The 26,593-nt window shown below is 31.4% G+C and overlaps 1 protein-coding gene and 1 long non-coding RNA gene across 2 annotated transcripts in view; both read right to left on the bottom strand.

Annotated features, from left to right (window-relative positions):
* LOC126881629 (protein ELYS-like) overlaps positions 1 to 2,943 on the bottom strand; it is a 126,210-nt gene extending 123,267 nt beyond the window's left edge. Inside the window, exons 1-3 of the mRNA XM_050646004.1 lie at positions 2,745 to 2,943; positions 2,374 to 2,666; positions 1,988 to 2,318 (exon numbers count right to left, since the gene is read on the bottom strand). Coding sequence (XP_050501961.1) covers positions 1,988 to 2,318; positions 2,374 to 2,666; positions 2,745 to 2,835 — 715 coding nt within the window. The 5' untranslated portion in view covers positions 2,836 to 2,943. The remainder of the gene's footprint in view (positions 1 to 1,987; positions 2,319 to 2,373; positions 2,667 to 2,744) is intronic.
* Positions 2,944 to 8,724: 5,781 nt separating this feature from the next.
* LOC126878882 (uncharacterized) lies at positions 8,725 to 11,323 on the bottom strand. The gene is made up of 2 exons (XR_007695853.1): positions 11,227 to 11,323; positions 8,725 to 9,042 (listed from the first exon to the last, which is right to left on the bottom strand). It is a non-coding gene; the product is annotated as an uncharacterized LOC126878882 (long non-coding RNA).
* Positions 11,324 to 26,593: the final 15,270 nt, after the last annotated feature.

Here is a 26,593-nt window from a genome sequence, read left to right on the forward strand (position 1 = left end):
GTAATGTTTACATATCCACACCAGTGTGAATTTTACTACACGTAATTTGCCGTGTAAAGACAGAAAAAGTAGGGATACACGTAAAATATTTGCGAATTATGTACCCATAGCCTTAAATGCTGCTATTAAATTGGAAATACAAATATTAACTATGAAAAATACGCAAAATATCCTTGCAGTATATAGAACCTTTGCCCAAGTAACTATGATAACCTCGTATATCTTGATATACGTGTTTTTCATCTTAAATGAGGTTGTCTTTATTATTATTTACAAGGTTTTCATTTTTCATAGCTTATTGCACACCTCCAAATACTAGGTTGATACAGTACAAATCTTTTGATTTAAGGTTCATAAAATGTTTCTGTATGCAGGACTACCTTTTACTGTTCACAAAAAACATTTCTCCAAGCCGAATCTCCCAAACAAATACTCCAAATTAAGTACCAAAGTCTTGGTTATAAATATATGTGGTATTCACACTAAATCAAGAGAGCAATTGATATACGTGGTTTTTTTTTTCGGCTATTGGGACCGTGCAAGTTCAGCAAAGCGACCCCTATTTCTACGCTCTGTAACTTTATTCGCACTTTTAATTATATTGTCCAATTATATTAGTCCTGGTTACTGGATAATTGTCAAGGCCATAGCCCAAAAAAATAAGAAGAAAAAATAAGATTCCGGTTATGTTATCAAAACGTAAACAATTGTATGTAGTAAATAAAATTAGTTATTAAAATGCAGTACTGCAAGCAAAATACAATTAATTAAATTTACCTTTATATAATAATTGCATATCATATCAATATTGTGGAGCAATATATAATTTTTCTGCTTCAATGACAGAAGGTATGAAATATACGTCAATTTGACAATTTCAATTGACAATATGAATTATTTAAGATAGTTGCAATATTTCTCCGTGACTCGCGCACGGTCGTTTCTCATTTCCCTTCTAAGTACTTGCACACCGCGAATAGAAAATAGTCTAGTGTATTTGGATTTTTTCTAACAGTTGTAAATCGTGAGATACAAGGTTTTCAAACTAAAACCACCAAAATGTCATTTTCGAAAAAAAAATGAGATATGAGGTTTTCACACTAAGCCATCGATATATCAATTGCTCTCTTGATTTAGTGTGAATACCACATATATTTATAACCAAGAATTTGGTACTTAATTTGGAGTGTTTGAGAGATTCGACTTGCAGAAATGTTTTTTGTAAACAACAAAGGGTAGTCCGGCATATAGAAACATTTTATGAACCTTAAATCAAAAGATTTGTATCGACCTAGTATTTCGAGGTGGGTGTCAAACACAACCTCATTTGAGATGAAAAACACGTATATCAAGATATACGAGGTTATCATAGTACCTTGGGCAAAGGCTCAATATACTGCAAGGATATTTACATGTTTTTCATAGTTAATATTTGTATTTCCAATTTAATAGCAAGATTTAACACTTTTAGCTCTGTGCCAATATCAGATATTTGTCTCAATGTGCTCGAATTAAAAATACGTAAGGTAATTTTTGTTTTTAGGTTATATTATGCAGAAAATCAGTTTTTTGTCTCTTCTGTAAAATTGTAATTTAATGAGATATGAGGTTTTCACACTAAGCCATCGATAAGTCAAAATCTACAACTTTTCAGGTAAATGAAAAAAACTTCGCTTATTTTTCATCCTTAGTATTTATTTAATTATTACTTTGAAAAAACATGCCAAAACATACTTTTCAAGAAAAAAGAAAGAAGAGAAACAAAAATCATATACATAGCAGCGAAGTTTTTTCGCTCTCCTGAAAAATTGTAGATTTTGACTTATTGAGATTTTGATATTTAACTGTTAATATAGGGACATGGCAACACTACCAAAACCAAATATTTTTATTATTGTTCTGTGGACATTTATTGTTGCTATCTTCACCAGAATGTACTTAATCTGTAGGATGTCGAAAATAAAAGTATTTTGAAATTATTACTAACCTTTAGGCCCTTTGAGTACAAAATGTTCAGTAGTACTATTAAAGACAGCATTTAGATGAATGGCAAGATGATTACCATCCCTCACACATCCTTCTTTATATTGTTCAACTTTGGGTATATGTCTTAAAGTCAAAATGAATAGCTGAGAAGGGTTAAGTTCATCCCTCTTTGAAATTGAGTGTAAAGGCTCCTCACAAATCTGCCTACATACATCAACAATAATTACATCTCCTCCATCCAATCCTACAGCCAGTATGCCATCAAAATTTCTCAGTGGTCCTGATAAATTTAAGTCTTTGATACCAGGATCTATTACATGTAAATATGAAATCTAAAAATGATATAATTAGACAAGTCATTTCTAATTACAATACTTTCATAAATACCTTGTCTTTTACTTGTATTGCTCTTAAAACTTTTGAACTAAAAATATCAAAGATGCAAATAATTCCACCACTTATAGTACAATCAATCCCAACAGCTAAAAGTGAAATCCGGCCATTGGGTCTTGGTATTTCCTCAACACATGTAATTGTAGTGTTGGAATCTTTCAATATACCACCAAAAACCCAAGCGCCTACTTTTGAACCCGTTTTTGTATTTCTAACTTCCAATGTAGGACCCTTAGCATGCCATACATGTCGTGTATCATGTAGTATACCACCTAATATGTCCAAATCTGAAAAAAAAATTGTGTTTAAATCACCTGAATATTCTCAACATTTTAAAAATTATATACAATGGAAAATTGACTTACCATTGCTAGACATTGTTTCATTTTCAAATTGAGGAATGTATTCAATACATCCCTGAGGAAAATTTAAAATTTGCTTTACATCTAAAGACATTTTGAGGTTATCTTAAAAAAACGTTTAATGCACAAAATCAGAATCAAATTATTACACACTATTAATAAACTGACGGTTATTTGCATAGGGCTTTTCATCGATTGTCATTTGTTTCGAGCTTCTGTCATGTGTCACATAATAGGTCTGTTCCTTTGTTTTAAGTGTAACACTAGTTCTTGAAAAGTGTAAGAAAAGTGTAAAAGTGTTCGCTGTGTCTAGGTACACGCTAACGTGTACGCAAATAAAAAAGTTAGGTACACGCTTAAACGTCATCAACTCAGTGACGTCATTATTTAGCGTGTACTATGACTGGGTTTTTTGGTACACGCTAATTTGAGCCGCGTTATTAAGTATCTGTAAGTATCGCGAGTGTCAGAGCGTGGTTAGAATTTGTCTAATCGCGTTATGTTTAAACTTTAATATTGATTTGTAAAGAGCTTTCTTATTTTTTACTTGTTTAGTGTTTTTTTAAATTAACTATGGAGCGTGGACAATTATTTAGTTCTTTTAATGAGTTTAACAACATTCTAAAACAGTATGAAAAAGATAAGAGATCACTGGCTTAGTGTTTTTTTTTTCAATTAACTATGGAGTGTGGACAATTATTTAGTTCTTTTAATGAGTTTAACAACATTCTAAAACAGTATGAAAAAGATAAGAAACAAAAATTCGTGATTAAGGGTAGCAGAAGTAATAAGATAAAATATACGGGGCGATTGATTAGTGTGATAAAGCTCAGTAGATCCGCTATAGTAATAGATAGCAATAAAAGTTGGTAACAAAAATTTTAGCAAACTTTGAGCTTCATATTACAAAATTACTAAAATTAGTTAGAATGTTACAGGGCGTTCGATAATATGGTGGCAGACCAAACTTATGTTTTTTAAATGGAACACCCTCTATATTTTATTTTATATTCGAAATCTTCTTAACTTCCATATCACAAAAATATAAAGGTTTATTATGTTATACAGGGTATTTACAAAGTTATAACCAATTTTCTATGAAAATCGTAACAAGTTCAACTCCCTGTATAAATAAAAATAAACACCACAGCAAAAATAAACACCAATATAAACTGGTATAATTAACTTACGTATAAAAATGATTTTAGCAGTATTTTGTATATATCATGTTAACTAATATTTATTTTGCTAACCTGAATAAAATATATATACTTTAATATACATATTATTTTATTACAATAATTAAGTTTGAAACATCTGAATAGTTTTGCTTCCCTTCCCCTTCCCTTAATAAAAATATTTTCTATCAAACAAACAACAAACACTAAAAATATCAAAATAGCGTGTACCAAAATATAAAGTCACTGCGCACGCTAAATAATGACGTCACTGACTTGATGAAGTTTAATTCGCGTGTACCTAACTTTTTTATTTGCATACACGTTAGCGTGTACCTAGACACAGCGAAAAGTGTTACACTTTCTTGTTTCTTTGTTTTTCTAGTGTTTACACTTTTTTTCACGATACACTCAACTTCTGTCGTAGAACGCGTACAACTCGTTTCTTTGAAATGCTGTAGGACAGCGGTTCTCAATCTGTGGTACATGTACCACTGGTGGTACATTTCATTATTTGAGGTGGTACACAAAACTCAAAACAGCCAAAATCAGCACCACTATTGGCACAATTATAGTTAATTAGATCATCTAGCTAGATAGGTATTTTAGTTAGGTGGTACCAAAAATAATAAAAAGTATTTGGTGGTACTTGACTCAAAAAGATTGAGAACCGCTGCTGTAGGAAAAAAAGTGTAACACTTTTCTACACCTACCTCCGAGACGGTGGTGGATATTACACTCGTCCGTCCTGCGCAGTATCATCCAACCGGAGCCAGCTGTTTAGCCGTTAAGGCGTTAAATGTGTTTGTTTACAAAAAAGATATATTTCTTTTTAGTTTAATTTAAACTAGATTTATAAATTGAAAAAACTAAAGTAGCTACAAGTTTTAATTTAATTTTGCTTAACCTCCGAGTGGCACTTTCCTGTAATTTTAAAATTATCACTTTTCAGTGATTTTTTTAATATGCTTTTATGTCCTTATGTTCAACAAAGCATTTCCTTTAATTACAATTAAGCCAAAACATCGCAAATCCTGGGCCCTGGACTACTAAAGGTATCCGGTATCCGCATATCAGCCATGAATATGCGTTCACTACTCTACATCAAGAAATTTACTTTCCAATGGCTCTGTCACTGAATATATCAGCAAATATAGGAAAACCTATTTAAAACTTATAAAATCAGCTAAAAAATCGTACTATCAAAATCGTCTGAGAAGCTCTAAAAGTGTTGTAAAAGAAACTTAGTCCATAATAAACGATCTTCGAAATAAAATTCACCCAGCTTAAACATTTTTCCTTTCAGATCCTGGAAATCTAAATGAATACTTTGTTAATGTGAGTAAAAATATAACATCAACAGCTTCGTGCAATCGTACTTGAGACACTGTGTTAGGTGAGGTGTTTGAAAATTTGAGTAACTTGATTCTGGGGTGTGAATTTCTAAAACTTTTAAGTGTGGTTTTTAACCGTTGAGAAAAATTATTTATTTAGTGTTGTGTTTATAATTTAATATATGTTTTAAAATGAGTTTTGTTTTATTTTTTGAGAAAAAATTAAAAATACAGCATACTTACAGTACTTTTTTTGAAATGCTATTTTCCAAAGTTTATAAAATTTCTTACGCTTGATTTTATATTAATAAAGTTAAAGTGGACTTTAAATTTAAAGTTTTCTTTAACTGTAACAATTGCTTTTTTTAAGGTAACACACACTTTAACTTTATTATGAAATCGAGCGTTAGTCAAAATTCTAAATGCTCAGTAAATAATAACAACAATTAGGTACTTGTATTGAAAACAACATGTTTTGTAATTTGAAAAAAAAACAACATATTTGCAACATAGATAACAAAACAACATGCTTTGTTACGTATTTTAAAAAACTCTCCATCATGCATGCTCCATGAGAAAAGAAAATATAAAACTAATTTCATCCTTATTGTGTCTCAGATGGCGTAGCTACTTTTGCTATAACTACTCAATACTTTGCTACTCTACCTACCTACATACAATTTGTATTGTTTTATCAAAAAACAAGCATTTACATACTCTGCAAATTGTATATTTTTTCTTTGCATTTTCATATGAAAAAACCGTGGTATTTATCTTGATCTTTTTTTGAACAAGGTGCAATACTTAGGTAATATTATTATTAATAAAACAAAGTATATTAAAATACAATGTTAAAAACTTTAATAATATTAGCAATATTTAAAAACTTCAATATATTATATTATAGTATACATATTATGAATCAGTAGAAAGGATTATATTTAAATTTGGTAAATTATAACTCCACTCGACCAGAGCACGACCACACAACCCAAAACACAAGTACGCAAATATGGTTGCGTGAAGCGTGGCTCAAAGCCGTGCAATTTACGAGACTCGCTCGATCTGTAGATCCTTGTGTCCTCATCTCGCCAATTAATGATTCTTTTGAGAAAGGTAAATTTCCAGAGTACCTAAAGACAGCTATCATTATTCCTCTTCATAAGGGTGGTGAAAAATCTAATTCCTGCAAGTATATACCTATTGCATTACTATCGGTACTCCAAAATTATTGAGAGACTCATAAAAGCATGACTTATGTCCTTTCTTGTTGAAAACATTTTATTACAAAAGTTCGGCTTTTTAAATAATAAATGTACTGCTGATGCCATGTTTTCTGTACTACATGAGGTTTATCAAGCACTGAGCAATAATCTTCACACTGCCACTGTTTTTTGTGACTATGCCAAAGCTTTTGATTGTGTAAATCATGAAATTTTGATAAAAATAACTAAATTTCTATGGAATTCGAAGAATTTCTTTGAATTGGTTTCAATCTTACTTGGATAGTTGGAAACAACTGGTTAGAGCAAATAATACAGACTCGTCTCCAAAATATTGTATGTGGGGTCCTCTACAAACCACAAGGTTCAGTATCAGGTCCTCTACTTTTCCTTACGTTTATTAATGACATCCCTAGTTTAAAAATTGATGGAAAAAATTTTCTTTTTGCTGATGATACCAGTATTACTTGGAGCAACTCAAATATTGCTACTATACCTTCTGATCTACTCACGATAAAAACCTGGTCCGATTCTAATTTACCTTTTTTTAACATAAAACAGTAGCATTATCCTATACAGGAGCTCGTCAATCTTTACCTCTTAACACATTCACAGACACAACTGCATATGAAGCCACTTACTCCATAAGATGTGTCTACATCTAAAGTGTGTCTGTGAATGTGTTAATAACAGCCAGATCAGTATCGTTGATTCTGTAAAGTTTCTTGGTATTTTTTTTAGATAGCAATCTTAAGGGTTAAAAGGGTCTAAAGGGATAAACATTCACTGAAAGCGATATTATCTTTAATACCCGTGGTGCCTTCAACATTTAATGTCTGACTAAATTATTCTTTATAGGCAAAAAAATTTAAGGAATTTTGAATTAATTAGTTTTTAAATAAGTACATTTACCAGCAACAGTTGTAACGTAATTGTGTCAACTCAACAGTATTTAACTAGTTATTTGAATTTAATACCCTTAATACCCTTGGGCATTATTTTTCAAAATAAATATTGAAAAATAACGCCCTAGGGCATTATAATATAACTGACTTCGAAATCATGTACAGTGGAACCTCGATTATCCGTCTCTCCATTAACCGTCACCTCTGTTAACCGTCAGGGTACATACAGAAGTTGTATTGAGTTATACATTAGCAATCATTTAAATGCAAAAAAATAAAAAAAAAGGTAATTTGATTTGTGATGAGGACACAAACGGCTATCCATTGCTGACAGATAAAGAACTCATTGAAATGGCAACAAAGGCGGACCAAACCTATTCGGAAGCTGACACAGTAGCTATATTGATGCTTGGACACAAGGAAGCTTGACTGTGTAGCTATATTGATGAACCTATTGTAACTGACAAAGATTTGCGTAAATAATCTAGAGAAGCTGCATCGCATATGCAATAATTCATCGAGTGGTATTCTCAACAAGAAGAAGCCAATAAAGTAGATTGCATGATCTTATGCCTTATGCCGATTAAGAAATTCAGCCGTTGCAAAATATGAAGCAGCAGTAAAACAAACACGGATTTCAGAATATTTTAAATTGATTCGATTGTATGAACACAAATCCCTCTTATATTGTCAAACAAACCATACAAATGAAATTTGAGAGTTGTACTATGAATTTTTATTTTTTTTAATGTTCTGTTAACCGTCTTTTCGATTATCCGTCATACCCTTGGTCCGGTGCCCTGACAGATAATCGAGGTTCTACTGTAATAATATTAATGTCCGACTGGTATATTATTTGACAAATAATGACATGATTTTGAAGTCAGTTTGATAAATAATGACATGATTTCGAAGTCAGTTAAGTATGATATAATGCCCTAGGCTCTAGGGCATTATTTTGAAAAATTACGCCCTAGGGTATTAAATTTAAATAACTAGTTAAATACTGTCAAGTTGACAAATAACAACCCAAGTAAATCTATGGTTACCACAATTACGTTACGACTATTGCTGGTAAATGTACTTATTTGAAAACTAATTAATTCAAAATTCCTTCAATTTTTTGCCTATAAAGAATAATTTAGTCGGACATTAAATGTTGAAGGCACCACGGGTATTAACGATAATATCGCTTTCAGTCAACTTATATCCCTCAGGCCAAAGGCCCTCGGTATATACACCATTGACCTCAAGTGTTATTATCCTTATAATACCCTTGGTACCTTAACTACAATCTCACAATCAGCCCATAGAAGGTGTCAAACAAATAAAATATTTGGGAATCATACTTGATAATTTATTAACAATTAAACGATTACTTTATTGATTACAGTTAATTTATTTAATGGAAATTAAGGTAATAATAATAATAATGTTTATTCAAAAATAATCAAATATAAAATCTTCCTGAGACTAAAAACATATTTAAGTGTATAATTAATAAGAATTAACATAGAAAGCCACAAGGAAATAAATCTGCACGTAGCTATAGCCCAAAGTAACTCCTGTTATTTATCCAAATCTTTACTAGTCAAACACATTTGTTTTGAAATTCCAGCAGTTTCTTCTTTTTATACCTTTTAAATATCTGGTGGTTGTTCCTAAAACAAAGACATAAATAAAAATTCTACATTGTGTACCATAAAAAAATCATAAAAATGTGGAAAGTATCACAAGAATAAAGAAAAGTCCCAGATATAAAATTCACTATTAAAATAAAAATAGTAAATAATTATTTAAATCTGACACTTTTCTTATTGGAACTTTTTTTTGGTAACATCCTTAATCTCTGACTTTTACAATTTATAAGACAAGAGATGATGCATAAAGAAAGGGAAAAGGACTCTGCAGTATACAGTTACATTCTGCTTTCATTAATCTAGAAAAAAGATCAGAAAGATAATTCAAAGTCCGAAATTGTAAAAGTCAAAAAGAGATTTAGGATGTTACCAGAAAGGGGTTCCAATAAGAAAAGTTTCAGATTTAAATAATTATTTACTATTTTAATAGTGAATTTTGTATCTGGGACTTTTCTCTTTTCTTTAAGAGATATCGCTGAAGCATCCTAATAGTAGATAACTATTTTTGAAATTCCACTTAAATAGACAATTTGATTTCGTTTTGATTCAGAGGTGTGCAGCCAGCTCCACTGGGGACGCCGTAAGGCAGAAACAACTGTCTGGAGATTGTGTATCGCCTCTGGATCGAAAGGAAACATAAACTGTCTCTTCACTATCACAAGAGTATTTTAATATTTTTATTGAATAAAAGTAGTCAAAAAAAAAGGACTAGTTGGTGGAGCGAAGAGATAAAAATAGCTGTGAAAGAAAAGAAAGTACCATGGAGAGCTTATCTAGAAAATAACAGTTAATAAGCAAGGAAGCTTGTGAAAGAAAAAGTTAAAAAAGCTAAATTGGAACAGTGGGAGAGATTTGGAGAAAAGATGGAGCAAGACAGTAGTAGGACAAACCAAAAATTGTTCTATTAAGGTCTGAAAAAATGAGAGGTAAATCAGGTAGTACTGTCGTGCAAATAAAAAAAAATAAAAATGGAGAAACACTTACCCAACCACAAGATATAGTTAATAGATGGAGTAAATATTCCAAAGAGTTGAGTAATGAAATAACAATGGAAGAATTAACGGAAGCCATTGCAAAAATGAAAAATGGTAAAGTGGCAGGAATAGATAATATCAAAACACGATTGTTGAAATATATGGGGGAATCTGCATTACACTACTTACACAAATTACTGATAACAATTTGGAAACAGAAACGAATCCCAGAAGATTGGGCAGCAGCAGTAATGGCTCTTCTGGTAAAGAAGGGAGGTAAAAAAGTAATGTTCAAATTATCGAGGTATTTTCATGCTAAGTGTACTGGCTAAGATTTATGAATGAACACTGGAGATGAGACTGAGAAAGAAAGTGGAACATCAACTAGACGATGCACAAAAAGGTTTCTGACCGGGCACAGTGTCCAAGATCATATCTTTACTATAAGACAATGGAAAAAGCCTTTGACAAGGTACCAGGACATCACATTTGGAAAGGGCTTGAACTGTTCGATGTTGGAGGAGAACTAATTGATGCAAGTAAAATTTATGTACTGGAACATTGTGCGAGCATTAAACTGTGAATCAAACAAATTTGCTAATACACAAGGAGTAAGGCAAGGTGGAGTTTTAAGCTCACTGCTATTCATTATATTATATTTATATATATATGAATGAACCAATAAAAAAAATGCAGTAGAGTCCCGAAAATTAGATTTAGGTTACCATTGATTAAAAAGTATAACTCTGAGTAAATGTGTATTTGCAGATGACATTGCATTGATACCAAGTTCAGAGAAATCTTTACAAAGCAACCTAAATTTATAGACGAGAGAACTTGCAGACAAAGGAATGAAAATAAAATTAGCAAAGACTAAAACTTTACTTATTTCCAAGACACCGAGAGAAATCCATATAAACCTAGACGGAAATTTAGTAGAACATATGAACGATTTTGAATATTTATAAACTATAATAGACAAAAAATGCAAAAAAAATGAACAACAGAATTGCTAAAACATCACAATTATATCACTCCCTCACTACAGGTTTCATTAGCAAAAGAGAAATTAGTGAGAAGACAAAAGGGACAGTATATTATATACCTCCCTTCTCTGCTTCATGGAAGTGAAACATGGCTGGCTTTCCTAATAATTAAGCTTGAATTATCACATCTTTATTATTATTGTAGACATTTAAAATCCTTATTAATTGAATTACATTAAACTTACCACTTATAAAATGTTTACTTTTCATATTTTAATTTTAGTTCCGTTATATCTGTTCTTCTTGTGGCTTTTATCCATTGTCCCCGGCTTTGTTTAGATCAGTGGCGGCTTTTCTTTATGTGCTGCTGAGCTGCAGAACTACCAAACAACCATAGCAAATCTTAATTATTAAAGAATAATTAATATAGTTTTATTTCAAATCTGCCATATTATCATATTAAACATCAACTGTTAATAATAATTCACCAACAACGATGATTAATATTATTTTTTTTACGTATTTACTCCTCTAGTGAAACCGTATAATTTTTTTACGTATTTGGTGCTCCAGTGAAGCAATCTTTTTACGTATTTGCTGCTCCAGTGAAGCCGCGTCGATAACAACCGAAACACTGGCAGCGGTAAAATGCATTTATTAGGCAAACGGCGATCTTAGCCGATGTCCTTCGGCAATCGGCTGATTAACGGCCTCGGAAATGTGTTTGCGAGCTGCAATTCACGACAGTTATTCGTGACCGTTGCATCTGTGCCGTGTTTAGAAATTCTTAGGTTACAATTTTGTTTAATTTGTTTTGTTCGAGCGTGTTTAAAACAATGGAGTTTCAATTTAAATTAGGTGTAAATAAATTTCAAAAACTTCACTATCAACAACAGCTGATTATAAAAGAACGTGGCCGTCCTATGCCTGATCTTAATATTGAAGTGTCCGGTAAAAGCCGTGGAAAAACATATACGCGTAAATTTAATAAAGACATGTATCTACGAAATCAGTGGATTTGTGGATGTTCCGAAAAAAATGCTTTTTTCTGTTTTCCGTGTGCATTATTCGGCGCAGATAAAGAGGAAAAATTGTGGCGCGAGACAGGAGTGCGGGATCTAGTGCATTTAAGTGAAAAAATAAAGAAGCATGAAAACACGCAAACTCATATGAACAATGAAATGTGATTTGCATTATTTGGGAAACTTAATATACAGGCCCAACTTGACTCTGCTTATTGGATAAATATACAAAAACACAATGAAGAGGTGACGAAAAACAGGTATGTTTTGTCAAAAATAATTGACTGTATAAAATTCTGTGGGGCTTTTGAGCTCGCCTTACGAGGACACGATGAATCTGAAACATCAGATAACCCTGCAATTTTTCGTGGTTTAGTGAATTTTTCTGCTGAACTTGATAAAACACTTAGTGAACACCTTACAAATGCGACAATTTTCAAAGGTACCTCAAAAACAATACAAAATGATATTTTGGATTGCATGCTAGAAGTATACGCTGAGGAGATTTTAAACGAAATCAATGAAGCCCCATTTTTAGCAGTGATAGCTGATGAGACAACGGATGTTTCTATGAAATTTCAAATGGTCATTGTTTTTCGTTATGTAAAAAACGGTGCTCCAGTTGAAAGGTTTTGGACTTTTTTGCTTCCAGAAAAACATGATGCTGAAACCTTAGCTAACACAATTTTGAATGTTTTAGACCCAATATTAAAGAATAACAAAAATAAGCTCATTGCACAAAGTTATGACGGAGCAGCTGTTATGAGTGGGATACATGGCGGAGTGCAAACAATAATTAAGAGAAAATATGAAACTGCTCATTTTGTGCACTGTTACGCCCATCAATTGAATCTAATAATGTCAAGAGCATGTTCTATTAATTCCCAAGTACGCGTATTTTTTGGAGATTTACATGATATACCTGGATTTTTTAGTCATTCACCTCAAAGAATAGCTGTCTTAAATCAAATAGTTGGAAAAAATATTCCTCGTTCAATCCCTACACGCTGGAATTTCAATATTCGTACAGTAAATGTCGTTTACGAATATAGAGACTTTATTATTGAGTGTATGGAGCAACTAGAAGAAGAGTCAAATGCTATTACTTCCAAGGAAGCAAGAGGACTTAGACGTATTCTGGAAGATCAAAATTTTACTTTCTGGCTGACTGTTTTTCATTATATTATGCCACATGTTGACGTTTTGTACAATAATCTTCAAAAAAAGAACATGGACCCAACCGAAGCACAGAAAGCTATACATGTTTTTGAGCAAAGTATTAACAATGTCCGAAATAAAATAGACCCTATCATACATCAAGCTTCAAATTTAAATGCGGCGCCTAGTGTCCAAAAAAGGAAACGCCCAAATAACAGCCAACAGGATCACCGTATTGCCTGTCTAGAAGTTTGTGATGTTATTATAAACAATGCAAAAGAACGGTTTGCATATACAAATCATCTAGTTGCCGCAACACTTTTATCTTCAGAACATTTCGAAAAATATAATAATAAGTTTCCTGAAAATGAATTGGATTTAACTTGTACAGCTTATAACTTCTTTGATAAAAACCGTTTGCGAACAGAACTGTCAGTTTTGTATTCCAATATCGAGTGTAGAACATTAAAAGGTGCAGTGCCTTTACTAAAATTTATAATTTCTAATAATTTAGAGGACACATTAACAGAAACCAAAAAGTTGATACAAATTCTGGTGACTACGCCAATGACCACAGCAGAAGCTGAACGTAGTTTTTCAACTTTAAAACGGATTAAAACATTTTTAAGAAATTCAATGCGCGAAGACAGATTAACAGCCCTTTCCACACTCTCGATAGAAAAAAAGTTCATCGCTTCAATACCGAACTTTAACGATAAAGTAATCGAAAAGTTTGCGACAAAAAAGGACCGGCGTATTAATTTCCAATTTAGAAAAATGCAATAAATGTAAGTTAATCAGATTTTTATAGCATGTCGTTATTAGTTACTATTAATTAGTATTAAAGCTAATTTTATTGTTTTTGTTTTCGTATGTTATTCTATTTCTATTATTTTATATTGGCCGTGGTTCATGCAGCACACCCTATAGCAGATGTCACGAGCCGCCACTGGTTTAGATAATTAATTTAAATGTATTGCATGGGGAGCCTTGGGAACAGTACAAAATAAGACTTTTCCCTGTCTGCCCTACTCCCACAATTTACAACAATACAAGTTACATGTATAAGCTTCCCAAGAAAGAAAAACTGATAACTGCTATGGACTAATTCAGTTCTGTAGGCGATAAACTACTTTATATTTGATTTGCTATCACAATTTCGCTGCACAATCGACAATAAAAAATAAAAACAAACAGGATATTCTTTACAAATATAAATATTAGGATTAGGTTATGTTATTTATGTGCCCCCAGTTAGGCCATATTCGAATTCGGAAGTTCCTTGTCCCTTTTGCTTGATTGGCACACCGATAATTTTCGTTTAATACAGTCCGCTGTCATGAGCCGCTGTCACATCCGCTGTCATTTTACACTCAAATGTCCATAGAATTTCGTACACTTAGGGCCGGTCTCCGTTAACAGCCGGTTAGTTAACCGGGGTTTAATCGGGACAGAAATATATGCATAAAATAGACATACACGCAATTATACTTATTATTATGTTCATAAATAATTATAATAATAATTACAATTGCTTTTATTACAACGCAAGAGGCCCTATGAGGTACTTTTCTGTCCCGATTAAACCCCGGTTAGCTAACCGAGGTTTAACCGGGACATAAAGTACCGGCCCTTACACTCAAAAGTGTAACACTAAAAAACAAAGGAACATACCTAATATTGTTAGGTCTGTTCCTTTGTTTTAAGTGTAACACTAGTTCTTGAAAAGTGTAAGAAAAGTGTAACAGTGTTACACTTTCTTGTTTCTTTGTTTTTCTAGTGTTTACACTTTTTTTCACGATACACTCAACTTCTGTCGTAGAACGCGTACAACTCGTTTCTTTGAAATGCTGTAGGAAAAAAAGTGTAACACTTTTCTACACCTACCTCCGAGACGGTGGTGGATATTACACTCGTCCTGCGCAGTATCATCCAACCGGAGCCAGCTGTTTAGCACTCGCGTCTAGAAAATTTATAAAATATTTTGGCTCCTTGGCTTCCACAAGGTCAAAGTTGTGACAGTTCTAAAATAAAATGCCGCGAAATTCAAATATGTTTAATAAGGTTATGTTTCAACTGTTGACATTATTTGAAATATTGATGTAATATTTGTGCTGAATTAATGTTACAAGACATTCATAATATAAATTGCTGTCAGAGTAATCTAGTAGATGTTCTTAAACTATATAAGGCCTACAATATTTTGAGATTATTATTTACTATAAATCTACATATTATTTTAAAACTATTTCGGCTAAAATAGGAATATATAATGGAACATATATGTACGCAGTGTACGCTCACATTCTCAAAACATTCTAATTTAAGAAGTCACCTGAAAACGTTTCATCCTGGCAAGTTGTTTTTGATTAATAACAATCCACTGGATATCTATGCAATCTACAAACTTGATGACTTCTCGTTGTTATATCTACAATTTGATGATTCCTAATTCTTGTAATTTTAGATAAACTGGACATAATTGCACCCAACAAAACATTTAAATCTATTGTACTTTGTAACAAATGTCCCAAAAGGTTCTCTAAATATTCCAATTTAAAAAGGCATGTCACTAAGTTTCATCCAGGTGAGGACAAAACTTCTATTTAGTGCTTTTTGGCTATTATTGTATACAGGAATCAATAGCGAACATATTTTATTTTATTTCAGAAAATATCAACGAGCTGACTTCATCTAAGATTTGCCCATATCAATGCAGTGAATGCCAGAAAAAGTTTTCACATTTACAAAATCTTAGAAAACATAAAAAAATTCATGCAAAAGACAGTGATATTGGAAAAAAGCAACAAAACTTCAAGTGCAGTTTGTGTAACTACGAAAATTCTATAAAATCCAATTTAATTCTTCATTTAGAACAGCGGTTCCCAACCTGGGGTACGCGTACCGCTTGGGGTACGCAACGACCTGGTTGGGGGTACGCCGAAAATATTTGGTAATGGCGGACTTTATGTGTTTGTCGTACGTTACGTGATAAATCATTACGTGATTTTATGTTCAGTTTACTTTTTACTTGCTTATTGTGCGTGTTAGTTTTTGACTGATTTGTAAACGATTTAATTGTAATCAAGAAGATGGAAAAGTGGTTAAAAACTGGATCGTTTAAAACCAATCAGACTGATACGGCAAGTCAGGTGCTTAGCAAGCTTAGTACGTCCCGGGACTCAGCAGCAGAACATTCTTCTTGTGTGAGTACCAGTGATAGTAAACCTCAGAAATCTAGTACTAGTACTGGAACTTCCTCAAAGAAACGAAAATATTCAAATGAGTACTTGAAATATGGCTTTTCGTTTACTGGAGAGGAGGAAAGTAAAAACCCACTATGTATTGTTTGTGGAGAAGTTTTAGGTAATGGTAGCATGAAACCTTCCTTACTTTTGCGCCACCTTGAATCCAAACACGCCCAGCACAAAAATAAAGAAATTACCTATTTTGAACGACTTTCAAAAAATTATGGGAAAGATGGCGTGGTTTCTTCTTATTTCGCATCAGTTAACAGAGATAATGAAAATGCTGTGGAAACCTCTTTCAAAATTAGCTACCATATTGCAAAAAGTGGTAAAAACCACACAATAGGTGAGGATTTGATAGCCCCTTGTATAAAAGATGCTGTTCAGTGTATGTTTGGTCAGGACTTTGTTCGTAAGGTGAACTCCATCCCGCTGTCAAACAACACAGTTTCACGGCGAATTCAAGACATTTCTAAGTACATTGAACAAAAAGTGGTTCAGCAATTAAAAGACAGTGATTTTTTTTCCATCCAAGTTGATGAAAGTACGGACATTGCTGCCCTAACAATCTTACTTGTTAATGCAAGGTATGTAAATCCCAACAAGGAGTTTGAAGAAAATCTGTTGCTGTGCCATGCATTAACTGAGCGTACTACAGGGGAAGATGTGTTCAATGTGATTTATAGCTACTTCTGTGAAAAAGAAATAGACTGGGGTAAATTGTGTGGTATATGCACTGACGGAGGAAAATCAATGTCTGGCATATATATCGGTCTTCAAGGGCGCGTAAAAGAAGTGGCCCCCCACGTAGCATGGAGCCATTGTTGCATCCACAGACAGAGTCTTGCAGCCAAAAAGTTGCCGTCTTCTTTGAATGATGTTCTCAATGAAGCAGTTAAAGTAGTCAACTTTGTTAAAGCCAATGCAACAAACTCCAGACTGTTCAAAGTGCTTTGTGAAAGTATGGGTGGCATTCACTCCACGTTGCTTTTGCACAAGGAAGTAAGGTGGCTATCTCGCGGGAAGGTTCTTACAAGACTTTTTGAGCTCAGACATGAACTGCAAGTATTTTTTGAAGAGCATCCTTTTTATTTAGCCTCCAAGTTTCATGATAGTGACTGGCTTCAAAAGCTTGCTTATTTAGCTGACATTTTTTCTCAGATCAATAAACTCAACTTAGAGTTACAGAACAACTCAATTACAGTATTCAAAGTTGCTGACAAAATTGAATCCATGCTGAAGAAAATTGATTTTTGGAAAACCTGTATTCAAAACAATCAAGCTGAAGTTTTTGGCACGCCTCATGATTTCTTGAGTGACAATAATCTGCCCATATCTGACAAAGTGAAACATCAAACATTTGACAAACCTAAAGGACTCTTTTAGAAAGTATTTTCCTAAACGAGGTGACGGAGAGAACTGGATTGCAGATCCTTTCAATGAAGAAAACGTCAAGACTGCTACATTGACCGTTCATGAGATGGAAAAGCTCCTAGAACTTTTAAGTGACTCCTCCTTGAAATCCGAGTTCAAGAAGAAACCCCTTGGACAATTTTGGGTGAGCATTAGGGATGGATATGGACCCTTAGCCACAAAAGCCCCTCTGGTTTTACTTCCTTTTACAAACACAGAACTAGTTGAGAGATCGTTCTCTTCCTATGATTTCATTAAGAATAAGTATAGGAATAAGCTAAATGCAAGTCCTGACTTAAGAGTGTATTTATCAAACTTTGATATTGATTTCAAAATATTATGTGCAACAAAACAAGCCCAAGGGTCACACTAAAACAGTTTTGGCTTGTTTTAAGAATAATTTTGATTTCTTTTTTTTTTTTCAATAAACTTATTTGCTAATTCTAGTATATTTTTGTGATAAGAAATATTGTATTTACTTTGTTATTATTTTTTACAGTTGGTATTTAGAATTTACTAAGTTTACTAGAAACATATATAGGCAGGCCTAATTTTGGAACAATAACTTTATTGTCAAATAAAAGATAAAAAAAAACTCTTGCGTAAATATTTACTTTCCATGATTAATGTTCTTGCAACTTTTTTTTCTTGGGGGTACAATTTGAAATAAATTTATCTCAAGGGGTACGGCAGTGAAAAAAGGTTGGGAACCGCTGATTTAGAAGAATATCATGCCATTAAAATAGAGCAACAAGATCTTCACTTTTCTAGTGAACTAGAATTTCAAAAATGGAAAACTGACATGGAAAAAAAAGAATTTTCTTCATATGTCACATACAGTCATCCATATACGACTGCAGAGGGCATTAAGAAACAGAGTTATATTTGCCATCGTTCAGGTTTTTATGTGAAAAAGGGTAAGGATATGCGATATTTAAAAACCAAAGGAAGCAGAAAAATTAATGGAATATGTCCTTCTCGATTGAAAGTTTGTATTTTACCAGAAAATGGCAATGTTAAAATTAATTTTATACAAACTCACATTGGTCATGACAATGACTTGGGTCATTTGAATATTACTAAAAATGGAAAAATAGAAATAGCTAGTAAAATTGCTTCGAAAATTCCTCTTGTTTCCATATTAGATGAGATTAGAGATTCTGTAACTAATAATAAGTTGGAAAGGATGCATATCTTAACAAGAAAAGATCTTCATAATATATCACAAACTTTTAATTTAAATTCTGATGGAATTCGCCATAAAAATGAAGTTATAAGTATTGAATCCTGGATTGAAGAAGCCAAGAATAGTGGAATAATTTTATATTACAAGCCACAAGGGGCTTTATGTAATGATTTTCCTTGTTTAAAAAATGAAGATTTTCTTTTAATTGTTATGCATCCTGGTCAACTGGAAGTGTTAGACAAATACTCAGAAGATGTAACCCACATAACAATGATGTTCGCATCATGTTCTAAGCATATCCTACCAACATTCGTCGAAGTATATCCTTTTTAGTATATGCGTAGTACAAGCATAGCATGTACCATAAAAAACATTCTAAATTTCATGTTCTTTGCATGTGCCTCAAAGAATATTCTTGCACCGAATATACTGAGCACATTCGGGTACGTAGTATCTCGGAATGTTCGTAAAAGTTTATTCTTAGAATATACCTTAATCGAATATTCTTAGTATATGCGTAAGTATATGCAAAAGTATATACTTAACACATACTTGTATATACTTTTAAAATATCTTAAAAAGAATATACTGTATGTACCTATAGGGAGAAGAATAATGTTAGCCTATAGATTATCAACTTCGCGTTAAGAATAATTAATAAAATTTATGTATTTTGGTAGGTACTACTGAACTATCTAATTCATTTTTTTTAAACCGTTTTAATTGTATGGTAAAAAGTTTAAAACTTAATTCTATTGAAGAAAAATGAGAAATTCTCGTTTCGTTTTCAGTTGAAATGAATATACCATTTTGATTTGAGTTTATATATATAATTATCATACCATAAGTATTTTTACCTATAATTTTCGGGAATCCGGAAACGGCCATTCATTGTCATTCTGATTCTGACCCTTGCATTGCATTTTATACCTGCACAAGGGAAGGGGGTAGGTAACAAAAGAGCAAAATATGAAAATAGTTTGCAGTACAAGTACAGCTATGCATCTATGTCTACGCTGTTAGGTAGGACCAAGTATTTCTAGCTACAAGGACTAAAACATTTTTAAGAACATAAAAAGCAGTTTGAAAATAATAAATTCATATTGGTACTTCAATATTTCCTAAATACCTAGTAAGTAAAAGTATGTATAATGTATATAGATATCTATAAATTTTAGTAATTTACATACATATTATGTATATTTGGCTATTATATAAGCAGCATTTTTATTTTGATGTGCAAATAATAACTAAATATATTACTTATATTTTATATATAGGCTACTTACCCATATAATATTTATTATACATAGGTACCTATATAACTAACTAAAGTTTATATATTTTATACTTACTTTTTACGTAATATTGTAGAATGTAATAGCTACATTCTCATATGCAATTAGAATATGTAAATGTAATATATTAGTAGAACCAAAGAATACTAACACACCCACTGGGTGTGTTAGTATTCTTTGGTAGAACCTATAGGATGAGATTGGGTGATGTTGAAAACATACTTCTGAGAAATACAGCACATCCTTGGAATATTCTTCCCATATACTAAAAATATGTGCGATAGTACATTTTAAGTATATACATAGAAGGTATATAGCACTTCCTTGGAATATTCTTCCCATATACTAAAAACATATGCGATAGTACATTCTAAGTATATAACTAGAAGGTATATAGCACTTCCTTGGAATATTCTTCCCATATACTAAAAATATGTGCGATAGTACATTCTAAGTATATAAATAGAAGGTTTATAGCACCTCCTTAGAATCTTCTAAAAAGTATGTTCTTGGTATATACTGAAAAAAAGTGCGGTAGTACATTCTAAGTATATACATAGAACATTTAAGTACTGTAATGTAGTATATACTCAGTATATGCTCTGCACATTCGCAATGGTAATTACGCATATTCTAAGTATATACTTTTTCTGAAAAGTATGTTCTATGAATCTACTAAGAACATGAAATTGTTATGTGGGAATTTGTATCGACGGAACACATGGACTTAATGCTCATGATTTTGAACTTACTACATTGTTAATATTGGATGATATGAGGGAGGGATTTCCTTGTTGTTTTATGATTGGAAATCGGTCTGATGAGGAAATAATGACTATTTTTTTCATGAAGATAAAAGAAAATTTAGGAAGAGTAATCAAACCCATGGTTTTCATGTCAGACATGGCCCAATATTACTATAATGCATGGCTCCAAATTATGACTCCAGCTAAATTCAGGTAGAAAACTATGTAATATATTCTTATTTTTAAACGCTTTTATTTAGTTCAATAGTTTTCGTCAAATCTTTAGACGTTAATTTGACTGCCTTTTCTCCAATGCAAATGAATGAAAATTTGCAGACATATGCATTTGCGGGAACAATACACGAATAGTCAATAAAAAATTTTCTTGTTTATTAATTGTTTAAATAAAAAAAAACGATTTTAATGAAAAATATGTACTTAAATTCTCTTGTTTTTTACGATGTAAAAACTTGAAACTTTTACGGATTGTAGCTAATGATATGAACCATACATAATTTCACTTTTTGCGTTAATTGTTTACATTATGCTTCATAAATAAATAACAAAGTTTCAAATTTTTTGCCCATTCCAACTACTTTTCATGTTAGTAGATACATCATATGTTTTATACATATTTTAATAAACATGACGATATATTTTAATGTTTGAAAAGTGTAAGACTAAAAAGTACAAAATAAAAAAATATGAAAAAAAAATTTTTAAGAAACGCTTTTCTTTAGTTACGAGTGACTAAAATTAAATATATAAAAAAATCAACGAAAAAGCAAAAAATAAAAATGAAAAAATCTAACACATTCGTTAAATAAAAGCGTGGGGCGAAAACCATTTATTCGATGAAGACGCGCCACGCTTTTTTTTGATGAATGTGTTAGATTTTTTCAATTTTTTTTATGTTGATTTTTTATAATATTTTTAATTTCAGTCACTCGTTATTAAAGAAAAGCGTTTCTTAAAAAATTTTTTTATTAAATCTGTATTATGGATATTAAATTTTAGGCTATTTTGTTCCTGGCACGTAGATAAAGCGTGGCAGAAAAATCTAAATAAAATTGATGGTCAAGAGCAAAAGGTAACTTAAATATTTAATTTTTTTGCCCACCCATCATATCATTCGTCTTTTAGGTTATCGTATACAAACAGCTACGTACCTTATTACAAGAGACCGATGTTACTTCATTTAGGGATATGATACAAAATTTTCAAATTTCTCTTCTATCTTCTGGTAATACCCAAGAATTTGGTCAATATTTTCAAAAATGTTATCTGCACAATATGGAATCCTGGGCGTACTGTTATCGCTTGCATGCAGGAATAAATACAAATATGAGCATAGAACGAATGCATCAAACGATTAAATATTTATATTTAAATGGAAGACAAGTACGAAGGCTGGATAAAACTATCAATATCTTGATTAAATTAATTAAAGACAAATTGTTTGAACGGCTTATTACGTTGAATAAAGGTATAATATCCAGCAAATTACGAGAGTTACGGAAAAGGCACAAAACAAGTCTTAATTTAGATATGGACACCATTGTCATGTCTGAAATGGGCTGGGAGATACCATCAAGTTCAACCAATGATATCTATTTAGTTCAGAAAAACAAACCCAGTTGTGACTGCCAATTAGTCTGTAATTTGTGCCAATCCTGTGTACATTCATATTCCTGTACATGCTTGGATAACAGTATAAGATGGAATATGTGCAAACACATACATCTTTGTGTGTCAATTTATGAAAGGCCATCAAATTCAAGATACTAATGCAGATGAAGAACATATAATAAATACAGATGAGGTAAAAATTAAACAAGCTACAGAGCAAGCTAAATTTGTGGAATTTGTAAGTCTTGTAATATCAATCAAGAAAAAACGTCCAAACAACTGGAAGTTGAAAAACAGAAATTGATAGAAATACAAACCCAAATAATTCAAAATATAACAACTTTTGAACAACTTGAGGCATTTAAAAGTATTACAGCACCCTTGGTGCCTACATTAAGGACATTAGCAGAACATTCTGGAAATGAACTTAATATTGTGGCACTATCTCATGGCACACAAAACATTCCACACAATAAAAAAGTAGTTGCTCAAAAACGTTTATTTTCCACCAAGAAAAAAACTACAAAGTCAAAAAAAAAGCTGTTATCAAAACCTGATGCTGAAGAAACAAATTTGATAGCAAATCAATTAATGCTACAAGTAAATAATGTGCTCTTTAATTAGAATAAAATCTTTATTTGTATACATTATTAATTTGTTTGATTTTCTCACCTATTCTAATTCATTTTTTTTAATTCATATTGAAAATATTGTAGGCATTAATACTTTAATAACATTTCCTAACGTACCTACTCTGAAAGCAATTTATGATATTATGTCTGTCTTGTAACATTAATTCGTAATTTCATCAGCATCAATAATATTTATTAATACTAATACATAATATAATAATTTCAAATTCAAATAAAAATAAAACATAACCTTATAATATTATTGTTTGCATTTTTATTTGACATTTCAATCGAATGACCTTGAGAAAGCCAAGGAGCAAAAATATTTTATAATTTCTAGACGCGAGTCTGTTAAGCCGTTAAATGTGTTTGTTTACAAAAAAGATATATTTCTTTTTAGTTTAATTTAAACTAGGTTTATAAATTGAAAAAACTAAAGTAGCTACAAGTTTTAATTTAATTTTGCTTAACCTCCGAGTGGCACTTTCCTGTAATTTTAAAATTATCACTTTTCAGTGATTTTTTTAATATGCTTTTATGTGCTTTAATATGCTTTTAAGTTCAACAAAGCATTTCCTTTAATTACAATTAAGCCAAAACATCGCAAATCCTGGGCCCTGGACTACTAAAGGTATCCGGTATCCGCATATCAGCCATGAATATGCGTTCACTACTCTACATCAAGAAATTTACTTTCCAATGGCTCTGTCACTGAATATATCAGCAAGTATAGGAAAACCTATTTAAAACTTATAAAATCAGCTAAAAAATCGTACTATCAAAATTGTCTGAGAAGCTCTAAAAGTGTTGCAAAAGAAACTTAGTCCATAATAAACGATCTTCGAAATAAAATTCACCCAGCTTAAACATTTTTCCTTTCAGACCCTGGAAATCTAAATGAATACTTTGTTAATGTGAGTAAAAATATAACATCAACAGCTTCGTGCAATTGTACTTGAGACACTGTGTCAGGTGAGGTGTTTGAAAATTGAGTAACTTGATTTTGGGGTGTGAATTTCTAAAACTTTTAAGTGTGGTTTTTAACCGTTGAGAAAAATTATTTATTTAGTGTTGTGTTTATAATTTAATATATGTTTTAAAATGAGTTTTGTTTTATTTTTTGAGAAAAAATTAAAAATACAGCATACTTACAGTACTTTTTTTGAAATGCTATTTTCCAAAGTTTATAAAATTTCTTACGCTCGATTTTATATTAATAAAGTTAAAGTGGACTTTAAATTTAAAGTTTTCTTTAACTGTAACAATTGCTTTTTTTAAGGTAACACACACTTTAACTTTATTATGAAATCGAGCGTTAGTCAAAATTCTAAATGCTCAGTAAATAATAACAACAATTAGGTACTTGTATTGAAAACAACATATTTTGTAATTTGAAAAAAAAACAACATATTTGCAACATAGATAACAAAACAACATGCTTTGTTACGTATTTTAAAAAACTCTCCATCATGCATGCTCCATGAGAAAAGAAAATATAAAACTAATTTCATCCTTATTGTGTCTCAGATGGCGTAGCTACTTTTGCTATAACTACTCAATGCTTTGCTACTCTACCTACCTACATACAATTTGTATTGTTTTATCAAAAAACAAACATTTACATACTCTGCAAATTGTATATTTTTTCTTTGCATTTTCATATGAAAAAACCGCGGTATTTATCTTGAACTTTTTTTGAACAAGGTGCAATACTTAGGTAATATTATTATTAATAAAACAAAGTATATTAAAATACAATGTTAAAAACTTTAATAATATTAGCAATATTTAAAAACTTCAATATATTATAGTATACATATTATGAATCAGTAGAAACGATTATATTTAAATTTGGTAAATTATAACTCCAATCGACTGCAGCGGGATTACGAACACTCGATGCGAGATCGCAAAACGAACCGTAGGCAAACTCGATGCGAATACGCATCGAAGCCAAAAAGTGATTACGAACTGGGTTCGAGTAGACTGTCAGAAAATCATCGGCAATTTTCGTATTTTTGAACCTACGGGATAATATTTCGAACAAATGGAATGATGTGCACGTTATATGTCAAGGAATCATTATTACAATAGAATATAAAATAAAGTTTTTATTACATATTTAATTGTTATAAACGTTTATTTTATATTCTAAGGATGATACAGTGAACGTGTACCTAGATATATAAATATATGATTTTCGAACTTGAGTAGAATTTGAGATTAATTATGATTGTTTACCGTTAAAGATTAAATGGCCAGGGAAAGATGGGAGACGTTATATAAAAATATTACTAAAGGTCGTAATGGTCACTGCTAACTACCTATTCACTTCATCGAATTCTGTCTCAGAGCTTTCCTTCACATATTTTTAAAATAGGAAAGTATGTATTAGAGAACTTCTGTCCGTGTAATGAGTGTAATAACACCTCACTGGGAGATTTAAACAATATATTTTTTTAATGTTCAAAACATGAGAATTATTATCAAAACCGTGTATAATCTAAATATCGTTTGATTAACGATTTACATTATTTTTAAATTGAAAAAATCAAAGTATGAAGTAAGTAGGTTATGTCATTATGTATTCACTTTTCTTAATTTTTATTAGGGAATCCATCGACCTGTCAAAGTTAAATCACGTGATCTTTGGTTGGCACGGCACACAAAACCGTTCTTAACCTAACTCAATGTAATTTTTGATTTTTCGTATTTGTTTTTCGTCGTGATTTTTTAGCTAATTTAGTATTAAAAGACATTCATTAGATTAATTATTTTATAAACTTTACGTTTTTGGTGATTTTGAGTGCTGACAACATGCCTGGGACTTGTATAGTAGTGAACTGTGGAAGTCCAACTGATCGGGATAATGTTAATTTTAATTTGTTTTTTGTCCTGATTTTGAGCTAATATAGTATTTAAAGACATTCATTAGATTAATTATTTTATAAACTTTACGTTTTTGGTGATTTTAAGTGCTGACAACATGCCTGTCACTTGTATAATAGTGAACTCTGGAAGTCCAACTGATCAGAATAATGTTAATTTTAATTTGTTTTTTGTCGTGATTTTGAGCTTAATATAGTATTTAAAGACATTCATTAGATTAATTATTTTATAAACTTTACGTTTTTGATGATTTTGAGTGCTGACAACATGCCTGTGACTTGTATAGTAGTGAACTGTGGAAGTCCAACTGTTCAGAATAATGTTAATTTTAATTTGTTTTTTGTCGTGATTTTGAGGTTAATATAGTATTTAAAGACATTCATTGATTAAT

The sequence above is a fragment of the Diabrotica virgifera genome, chromosome 1 (assembly GCF_917563875.1).
Source record: "Diabrotica virgifera virgifera chromosome 1, PGI_DIABVI_V3a".
NCBI lineage: Eukaryota > Metazoa > Arthropoda > Insecta > Coleoptera > Chrysomelidae > Diabrotica > Diabrotica virgifera.